At 34.1% G+C, this 11,107-nt stretch overlaps 2 protein-coding genes across 3 annotated transcripts; both read left to right on the plus strand.

Moving 5' to 3' along the window:
• LOC104771117 lies at positions 2,823–4,311 on the plus strand. 2 transcript variants are annotated; one of them, XM_010495589.2, is made up of 5 exons: positions 2,823–3,036; positions 3,370–3,530; positions 3,788–3,868; positions 3,962–4,016; positions 4,099–4,311. In XM_010495589.2, exons 2-5 carry the CDS (start codon positions 3,415–3,417, stop codon positions 4,225–4,227), a joined length of 381 nt encoding a protein of 126 aa, XP_010493891.1. In that variant the 5' UTR covers positions 2,823–3,036; positions 3,370–3,414; the 3' UTR covers positions 4,228–4,311. The 2 variants fall into 2 exon arrangements, with proteins under 2 accessions (XP_010493891.1, XP_010493892.1); XM_010495590.2 differs by having other exon boundaries at positions 2,824–3,036; positions 4,103–4,311.
• LOC104771118 lies at positions 5,233–7,175 on the plus strand. Its single transcript, XM_010495591.1, has 7 exons — positions 5,233–5,380; positions 5,468–5,525; positions 5,612–5,738; positions 5,825–5,994; positions 6,144–6,423; positions 6,552–6,718; positions 6,830–7,175. Exons 1-7 carry the CDS (start codon positions 5,291–5,293, stop codon positions 6,991–6,993), a joined length of 1,056 nt encoding a protein of 351 aa, XP_010493893.1. The 5' UTR covers positions 5,233–5,290; the 3' UTR covers positions 6,994–7,175.

Here is an 11,107-nt window from a genome sequence, read left to right on the forward strand (position 1 = left end):
TTGATTTGGTTTTAATTTCTGCAGCTAAAGTTTTAAGTCTTTTTTTTCATTTAATCTTCGTGAAAATGATATCGGCTTTACCATGTTACCGTAGCTCTAAACTGCATCTGTGTAGGAACGATTATACAAACATATCACGTCGAAAGTAAACCAAGAGAAGACTTAATAAGATTAACAGTGGAATATCTTCTTTTCAAATATGACAATGAATTACTAAGATTCACTGGTAGTCACAAGATGTTTTGACATGTTTATACTATTACATACAGGTGAAATAATTTTTTATTAAGGAATCAACTGTACAACCTGTCAACAGTCTAGTCACCGTACGTCTATGGTGATATCGGTGCTCCGAAATCGAAAGAAGTGTATGCTGCTATTGGTGGTGGCTCTCCTTTGCGTAACATAACAGTGATGAGCAAGCGGATTCTGTTCAGATGGCTTTGCAAGCGCGGAGAACATTGCTGTTAGTGTCTATTCTATGTCGGTATATGCGGTATTGGTATCAGTTCGCCGGGGTGGCTGTTCAGCAGGTGGTTTTCAAATTATGTTGGTCTATTTCTCTCGATCTTAATCATAATCAGAGGCTCCTTGGCGGTTTTCATGGGGTTTCTTATGTTTTGTCGTAATTTTTTTGAGATAATGCATCCATGGACATGCATTCGAGTTAAGGTTGTAAAGAACTGTTTGTTCTAAAAAAAGAGGATACTCTGCTTTCTGTTACCTGTTTTTTTTTTGGGGTTCGTTAAAAACTGCTAGTAGAAGAAGCAAAGTAGATCAAGAAAATGTTTTGAAGGATGAAAGAATAAAAAGGTTTTAAACAAAAGAATTATTTAAAAATTAATTAATCTGTAAAACTAGAAACTACAACTCATTCTTCTTTGATTCACTAAACCGGAAAAACTTGATTAATGCGAGAGTCTTCTACTTCAAAACATCTTCTAGATTTTGTTATGTTTTGCCGAGTTTTGCACCCCAAAGTCTAAACTGCATGTGTGTAAAGATTATACAAACATATCATGTCGATGCTAAACTAAGAGAAAACTTCTGACAAATTTCATATTCTATGTTGTGAGGTAAGTCACTTTGCTTTTCTTTTTTTTTTTTTTTCTGTGAGTCCGCGCTTTTTTGTTGATCAAGCACATTTTTCTCTATTTTTTTTCTTTCTTATGGGGAACAATTAGCACACTATAATCAGAGACCAAATTGTTGATTCCTGTATTATATTATGTTATGCTTCTTCAGGTTTGGTATATCAATAATGAAATAAAAGAAAACTCCATGGTTATACAGTTCTTATGTGTTTTATGCCAATAAATACGAGAACAAATAATGTTTATTACAAAAATAAAGATGTAACGTACTGTAACATTATTATTATTATGAACCACCAATAATTGATCTTTGTCCTTAACAAATTATCAGCCAAAACACTCAAAAGAACATATCCAAAAAATCATCTATGTATGAAATTATATTTGGAGCTTTTTCTTCTTCTTTCCTTACCAAAAGAAGAAAAGAGAGTGTACTGTGTATCACTAGTTGATGCAAGCTAAGGTAACTGCAAGCCAGCTTTTCATCGACACATATGACAGATGTAATTGTAAACAAATACTTTGTGTAAATTATCTTGACACGTATAGTGATATGCATGCGATAATATAATAATTATGGTGTTTTTATTGTTTGCATTTGTACATTAAGATCATGTTTTTTTTTTTTTTTGGCAAATTAGATCATGCTTATTTAATTATCGTGAAAAACAAAGAAAAAGATCATGCCTGTTTTTCTTTACGTATTTTACGTTTGTTTTTGCATTTCCACGATATACTATTCTAATCATCATAAAAATCACAAACTCAACACTTGTGGCCTTTTTTAGTGTGTAACTATGTCCACTTTATTTGAAATAAGATAACTAATACAAAGCGATAATCAAACGTACGACCAACAACAAGAAACCCCACAAGAGTTTCGCTTTAATTGTTGATACGCATTGTTTTACTCGGAGAATCACGGAGAATTAACGAATCAATGCAAAAGAATATATTGAGTGAATGAGTGTCATCAACAATATACGAGTATATTGAGTATCATCAACGATACATAAATTCATAAATATAGAGTCTCAACCATGAAAAAAATAAGAAAAACTGGTGATTTCTTTTGGATTGAATCTGGTGACGGAAAGAAATAGATTATATAATCAATTGGCGAGTAAAAACTTTGGTATCGGAAGCATGGTAGATATTCACTTCTCCATCGTTCTCTTTAATGATCGGTTATGTAGTTGTGATTGTATATTCTGATTTAATTAGTAGTGATGTATTCTCAATATATCTAACTTTGGTATCATATTCCAAATAAATAAATTACTGAATGAGATTTCTTTAGAAGGAGATATGAGTTAGTGATTCACTGTCATATAGTTTTCCATGTGACGCTCATAAAATTGAATACAGTTATATACTTAGACAGACACATATTTAATAGAGGTATTTTAATTGAAAATACATGCATAAACACATGCATATAGTATAAAATCATTCATCCGATTTAAATCTGGTCTAGTTTAAATTGGTCTTACCAAAGCATTTTATAATTATTTGTATAACGGAAGTTTTACGATAATGGAATGTGTCTACTCTGGCGAGAAAAAAGTGTTGCTGAGACCATGGGCATCGGCGTTGATTCGGGCCGTCCCAGGCTTTTTTTTTATTTTAATTTAATTAGAAAATGCCCATTATTGAAAAAACGGTTCTTATTTTAGGACGTTTTTCGTCCGTCTTCTTCGCCACGTGCTCTATTCTGATTGGCTGTCGAATTCTCTAGGGTTAAAGGAAAATAATTTGTCGACACAAAATTTGTTCGACTTCTTTCTTCTCTCGACGGCGACGACAAAGGCGATCCACATCCTCGACGATTTCACGAAGCCGTTCGGTTCTTCTCACCGGAATTTCTTGACAAATTACTGAAGCCGATCTTCTGTTTCGCTTTTTCTTCCTAATTTCTCGAATCATCTCTCAGATTAAGAAGGTATTGTAATTGTTCATCCTTCTTCTTCAGATTTCTGTTTCCTTGCCCTAAATTCTCTGCTCGATTTCGTGATTTTTGCCTTTTTGAATTCTTAATGTCTACTTTGGGCTTTTACATGTGTAGATTTCAGTTGGTATACACTTCTGTGGATTTTGATTTTTGTCGATAATAGAAACAAAACGAGCTAGTGTATATTTTGGTTAAGTATAACTTCGCAATTGTCCTGTGAATTTTGTTTGAACTTCGTGTTTTTGGAATTTTTGAGCTTGAGTTATTTGAATTACAAGCTTCAGTTTTAAGGAATAAGGATTTGTTTGTTGTAATTCTCTGCAGATTCTTGATCTGGAAACAGTTTAAGGCTGTTGAGCTTGTAAAATCATGGGATCTTGCTTTGTTCGATTTACAAGGATTAACATGTTTGATGCAAATCTCTACCAGAACCGAGGACAGGACAGGTTTATGTCTGCAATTGCAATCATTTTGACACAGGACAGGTTTGATTTCTGGTTGTTTTGTAGTTTAATTATTGTGTACAGCCAGTTTAATAGTTTGTTAGAAGTGCATATAAACGTTGTAATCTTATCTGATTCATTCAATGAAGAAATGGCGAACATATTAACTTTTCTGTTCCTGTATTCCTTTAGTGATGTTCATGACATTTTTGTGGCTATGAAACGATAGTTTTAGTTTGAAGGTTCTCATGGTTTAAAGTATCTGTACAATCTAAAGAAGTACTTTTGTTTTATGTCAGAGGCTCAAGGGTGCTAAAGCTGGAGAGAAAGAGTCTCGAATTTCTTCTGAAGCATTATTGTGGAGTTGCTGCAACCAAAGAGTGCATAAATTAAACAATCCAATCTTGATTAACTTTTATTCTGTTTTCATTGTCATCTCTTCGTTCAATTTCTATTTTGTTACTTGGCTGCAGATACCAAAATGCAGGCAGACTGGAGAATACGACCCCTTTCGGATGTAATGACAAGGTTTGTATATTCTCTGTCTAGTCTCTTTCATTATTGTTTTGTATTGGTTGTGTTGAGCTCACACATTATTGTTTCTTTATAGTTAGCTTACACATTGGATCGGCTTATGAGGAATTTCCTGATACATTCTCTGTGGAAGCAGTTCAATTATATTTTGAAGGAAGCTGGATTAGTAAATGATGATTCAGCTCTCAACAACAAGCTGGATTAGTAAATTCGTTTTTGTAATCTTTTTTTAAATATGCTTTTATATCATGTAACTTTAAATTTTATGAAATGCAATAATTTTATGAAATATTTAAACTTTTAAAATATTATTATTTTATTTGAAGGACCAAATACAAATAGACACCAATGCTCATACTAAAAATAAGAACCTTTCAAAATAATACTATTAAATTTGAAGGACCAAAAATTGTCCTATACCAATGCCCATGCTCTGATAAAAGAAAAGAGTCGCCTAGATTTCTGGTGATCGTTGCGGCAGCTCATTTCAAAGTTAGCAACTCTTTTTTACAACGGTAATGAACTTTCCTTCACAACAGTAGCGACATTCTTTGTTTATTTTTTCTATCGCAGTCGCTAAATCAGCGATTTGAAAAATAACAGGCCTATATATATTTAGAAGAATCGTCATTTTGAAAAAGCGTCATAAAAAACTATCAAGATATATTAAAGAGTTATAGCAAAATAAAAATGACATGGATCGATACTCTAACTGATATTGTGTTGCCCATGAAATGACATGGATCCACACCTTTTTTTACCAATTAATCCAAAAGCTTTCGGATTGAACGTGGACGTTATTGTCGTATCTATATATAAAATTCGATTAATCGGTGATACTCATTTAAATTATTACATATATGGATAATTATGAATACCTGACACTCTGACAGTACTGAATCGATCATTAAAATAATATCTCGTGTACAACGTTTCGCTAAAAAAAGCTAATTATATATTACACATTTGCAACCCACTACGTCGAGATCTCTCACAAATCCACAGAAATATTGCTAAATAATAACCAGGGGGCTTGGAAAAGGCATTAAAATAACAATAACCAAATCGAATCCTATACCTTACAGTTACATATTTAAAAGTCAAACAAATAATGAATGAGTAGAGTTTTTTTTTTTCTTTTTCCACGCGACAAATCCGCGTTCAGAATTTTATAATGGCAACTAAACTCAAGTAACCCTCGCTGCCTATATTAGTGTAAGTACCTTTCCCAAAACAAAATACAAAAAACAAAAAATAGATCTCAAAATATGGATAATCAAAAATGGTGTCTAGGTTTCATATCTCTTGTTTTTTTTCTCTTCATCACTACCTCTTCCGCTGAGCTCCTCATTAAACAGGTTTTTATTATTTTATTAAGCTCTTTTGCGATTGATCGGGTCTTGACTCGAACATAGTTTTTAACAAGTGAATTAAAAAATAAACAGGTCACAGGGGGCAGAGGAATAGAGTCCAACAGTTCTTACAGTCTCATGGCTAATCTTGGTACACTTTCTTGTCTTTCTCTGCACTTTTTTGGTTAACTCTGAAAACCATTTCTTGATTTTCTTGGATTTTGTTTTTGTTGACAGGAGTGACAAGAGTGTCGAGGGATGAGCGACCATCGAGTAAGATAGTGACAATAACAAGTTTCTCAGTGATTAAAGGGAGAGGAGAACCTTACGAGTCCTCTGTTTTTGAGGCTGCTGGTTACAAATGGTAAAGAGCTAACACTCACTCTTTCCTTTTTTTTACTTGTTTCTATATTTTGAGTTTGTTTTCATGCCGAAACCAAAAAAAATCAGGAGATTAGTTTTGTACGTGAATGGTAATCCAAACGATGGTGGAAATGGTTATATTTCACTTTACGCGAGGATCGAAGAGACAGAGTCTCTTCCACTAGGCTGGGAAGTTAATGTTGATCTCAAACTCTTTGTCCACAATGGGAAGCTAAACAAATATTTGACTGTTACAGGTACCTTTTTCTACATTACATGCCGTCTATTTTTGCCAAAATTAATCCTAACGATATCTCGTTATAATTGTTAGGATGTTATATCGAAACTTAGATGGGACCTAACATAAATATTAGTCTAATTGTTTTGGAATAATTGTGGATTGTAGATGGAACGGTGAAGCGATACAACAATGCGAAAAAAGAATGGGGATTCGGACAGTTGATTGCTCTTCCTACATTTCACAACACGAACGAAGGGTACATTGAGCAAGACACTGGTTCTTTTGGTGCTGAGATCTTTATCGTTAAGCCGGCCCAACAACAAGAGAAAGTCACATTCATATCAAACCCTCCAAACAATGTTTTCAAATGGAAGATACTTCATTTCTCTAACTTGGAAGATAAGTTCTACTACTCTGATGATTTCCTCGTTGAAGACCGATACTGGTTAGTATTTTTTTGGGATTCATATATTTTTGGACTTGAGTTCAAATTAATCTCAATGCTTGCAACTGTTATATGTGAATTCTGAATTGGCCTTGTTTAATAACGGTTTTTGGTTAATGTTGAATCAGGAGACTAGGATTTAACCCCAAAGGAGATGGAGGAGGAAGACCACATGCACTTCCACTCTTCCTATACGCCCAAGGCCATAAGGCAAACGCAGTTGCTACAAACACTTGGGGCGCGGTTAATCTGCGGTTGAAGAATCAACGAAACACCAACCACAGACAACTATATTGTAAGAGAACAACTAATCTAAAATAAATGTTTATCCTTATCCCTTTGTAAAAAATCAGTTAATGATATGAGTAATTGATATAAATTTGATTTTTTTTTTCTTTCTTTGCAGCTGCAGCTTGGTACCCGATTCGAAGTGGTTATGGTGTGGGAGTGAACAATATCATATTGATAGCAGACTTAAAGGATGCATCGAAAGGATATTTGGTGAATGATGCCATTATCTTTGAAGCTGAGATGGTTAAGGTCTCTGTGACCAACATCGTCTCCGCTTAAAGATCGCTACTTCTTTATCATTGGTCAAAACAACCTTATGAATAAAGGGACGACGTTTGATGAGTTTGTAATAAGGCGAAGTCAGTGATGCTTGTAATGTAATCAACATTTCTGCTTTTCTGAGTTTTCTTTATTTTTCTGTTTTGTTATCAATGAAATAAAACTCTCTTGGTTTTAAAATATTTGAAAGATCGAGGTAAGGGAAAGTTAGTGTGTTTAATTATAAGAATAGACTTAACTCTTCGAAATATATAACGTACTCCTTGATTTTACGATCACATTTTGTCTTTATCTGTATTGCTACAAAAAAAAAATACATAAATTTCTAGAAATACTTAGTGAGAAATTTAGTGAGATTTTTTTTTCATTTACTGGTCTATACACATAATCATTAAGATCTCAAAACCATTACATCATGTATTTATACAAAGAGGAACTAGGTTATCTAAACTTGGGGACCAAGATATACTAATATGTAAATCTTTCTAAACACTAGTAGAAAATATTACACAATATACGATATCTAGAATATACATATCCCAATACTTTCCCTCAAGTTGGAGCATGCAAATCACAAATACCCAACTTGGATGATAACCTCTCAAACAAATTCGGCCCAAGGCCTTTGTAAAGATATCAGCAATCTGATCATCCATACTAACATGAACCATAGTGAGCGTCCCATCTTGAACGGCATCTCGAACAACATGACAATCAAAAACTCAATATGTTTACTACGCTCATGAAACTTCGGATTAGATGAGATATGGATAGCAGCTCGACTATTATAAAACAGACGAACAGACCTAGTTTGAGAACATCCTAAATTCACTAAAAGTTTCTGGAGCCACAAGATTTCTGTCAATGCATTTTGCATTTAACGATACTCAGCCTCGACAGACGAATGTGATACCTTATCTTGCTTCTTATACTTCCAAGATGGGAAAACCACCTAAAAACATAACAAAACCACTCAACAAACGACAGGTAAGAGAGCATGAAATGTAGTCCGAGTCAAAATATGCAGTAAGAGTCAAGTCCGAATCGGAGCTCAAAAGAATCCCTTGACCCGGAGTACCCTTCAAGTATCCAACAACGCGGAAAGCAGCATCTAAGTGATCGACCCTTGGCGTTTCATTAATTGAAAGAGATGTTGAACTGAATATGACAGCTCAGAACATATAGTAAGAAGATAAGTCAAAAGACCGACTAATCGCCTATACACTAAGGATTAGGAAGAAAATCACTCTTACTCAACCCCAATTTGTGATTCTGTTCAATCGGTGTTGGCAACGGCTGAGCTCCGAGATGCCCTGCTTTAGACACAATATCAAGAACGTATTTTTGTTGAGACATATATATACCCTCATAACTCCTAGCAATCTCCATACCGAGAATATACTTCGTCTTACCCAAATCTTTCATGTGAAAACAACGTCCCAAATACTCTTGAAACCGTTTAAACATATGTGAGTGATTCCCACATAAGACTGAACGAAACCAAATTTTGTCAATGCAGAAGTAAGCTTAGCAAACCAGCACCTAGGTGCCTGCTTAAGCCAATACAAAGACTTGTGAAGACGATACACTTTATTTGGAGAAGAATGGCGAAAACAACCTGGTAACTTCCTTTTCTAAATCCCCATGCAAAAACGCATTGTGAACATCCATCTAACGAGCTTCCCAATTCTTGGCAAAAACGATACATAGTAAACCTCATACAGTGGTCATCTTAACTACTGGAGCAAATGTCTCACTATAATCCTCACCTTCGACTTGAGGGTTTCTGTAAGCAACTAAATGTACTTTATAATGTTCTATCGACCCATCAGAACTGTACTTTATTTTAAACACCCATTTGTTATTAATTGCCTCTTTTCCAGGAGGCAAATCAACCACACTCCAAGTATGATTTTCTTCCATAGCTGCAATCTTTGTACCACACGCGTTAGTCCAAAAAGGATCTTGCATTGCCTGCTTAAACGATGTGGGTTCAACACCACCAACGACCATCGCTAGGAACACACGATGAAAAGGAGAAAAATTGTCATCCAAAATGTAATATGCGAGAGGATATGGAGTGTGTGTGTACCTTGGACCGTTGAAGAAGAAACTGAGTTGAAATCGGGTGAAGCGTGATGGGTATCTTCAATGTTTCAGCGTGCGGAGTAAGTCACATAGTCTTGTAGCCTAACCAACGGAAACTTTTGGCGTTTTCCCTGTCCCAACTTAACATTAGGATGATCATTAACACTGTCAACAACATGATTCATGATAGTAGGAGTAGCAACTCTTTCAGCAGAAGTGGACTCAATAGGAACTTGTGTAGGAGATGAAGCAACCAGCTCACTCCCTTCGGACTGATCATTAGACGACGAGAGACTCCCCCTGTTCTCATGCGTAGGTTCCAAATGAACCAACCAATCATCATCAATGGTCTCAACGGGAGAGGAAACACATGTATCTTGTATATTATTCTTTGTCGCAAACAGAAACTCATCAATATCATGGCATACAGTTAATTAAAATAAATCATAAATTAAAAACATGAAAATTAATCGTGATTACTTGTAAATATGATCATATAATTGTGTTTGAAAGATGAATATAATTAACGAAGATGAAAGAAATTATCATGTATATATATCACCTACATGAAAGTGAAAATTGTCTTATAATTTTGTATGAACTATGAAGTGAAATGAAAATCTACAATATGGACTTAGTTGAGTTACTATATGGAAGAGTAATGATTGATTTCTTTCGTGCACCACACTTGTGATTTTTTCTTTCCTACACTTGTGATATTCGAGAATCTATTAACACATAGTATGAACCAATTTTGATAAAGATAATGTTTTGGCAAACTATTACTTGTTATAGTTACAATAACACAAAAAATAAAAATAAAAAATAAATATAAGCAAACACAATCCAGAAAAAAAACAAGTAAAGACTAATATATACTCTCTCCGGTTTTATTTACTTATCATTCTAGAGAATTTTACGCAAATTAAAAAAATGTGTAAATTAATAAGTTTAACCTCATAAATAATTTATTACTTTATTTATTATGTTAGTTTAATAGGGTTATATTTAGAAATTTATTGTAAAAGTTACATTGGAAAATGAGAATGACAAGTAATTTAAAACAAAAAAAAAATCTCTCTAAAATAACAAGTAATAAAAAACAGAGAGAGTATTAGATTTTCTTACAACAAATTTTTCTTAGTGGCAAACTTTCATTTATTGTTATTCTGTTTTAATAGAAAAATCTCCAAAACCAACTTTCATTTTGGAAGTGTTATTAATTAGAAAGAATTACTCAAATGTTATCCAAAAGTTGGTTTATTACTCAAATTTATAAATCTTTTGAAAATTACTAGAATGTTTAGTGCTCTGGGTGTAATTACAATTTATCCCTTGGGTTTTGTTTTCCGAATTTGAGTAAAAAAAAAAAAATACACATCAACAAATTAAAATACACATCAGATATGAATTAACACGTCATTAAGCAGTTTTTTTTAGATCCACAGTTTTGTTTTCTCTCGTTTATATCAAAGAGAGGGAAAGTGAATAGTTTTAACTATTCACAAACCGCGAGAAAAAAAAATTATCGAAACTCTCGTCTCTCGTCGCCGGCGATACTGTCATTGTCCACTCTCTTGCCGTCAATCTCCCGCCGTCATCTCTCGCCGTCATCTCTCACTGTCATCTCTCACCGTCTTTCTTCGTCGTCGCACTCTCTTTCTTCAATTGGCTCTCTCTCTCTCTTCGTCTTCTTCGTCTTCTTCGTCTTCGTCTATCCGGTATGTGTCGACTGTTTAGTTTCGAGTTTTCCGGCTGAATGTGGGTTTTTTCGATGATTTACCGCTGATTGTCGCCGTTGTTAATGACGGCTGATTTGTTAGATCTATTCGATTCGATGGCTGATTTACTTTTTGTTTTATGTTGCGGCTCAGTTATTTTAGGGTTTATGGCTGATTTGTTAGATTTATTCGATTCGATGGCTGATTTACTGTTTGTTTTATTTTGCTGACGGATGAGTTGTGACTGAGATATTTTGTGCTTTAGATCTGAGTTATGTGTTTGTGGCTGAGTTATGTTATGCTTT

The sequence above is a fragment of the Camelina sativa genome, chromosome 20, assembly GCF_000633955.1.
Source record: "Camelina sativa cultivar DH55 chromosome 20, Cs, whole genome shotgun sequence".
NCBI lineage: Eukaryota > Viridiplantae > Streptophyta > Magnoliopsida > Brassicales > Brassicaceae > Camelina > Camelina sativa.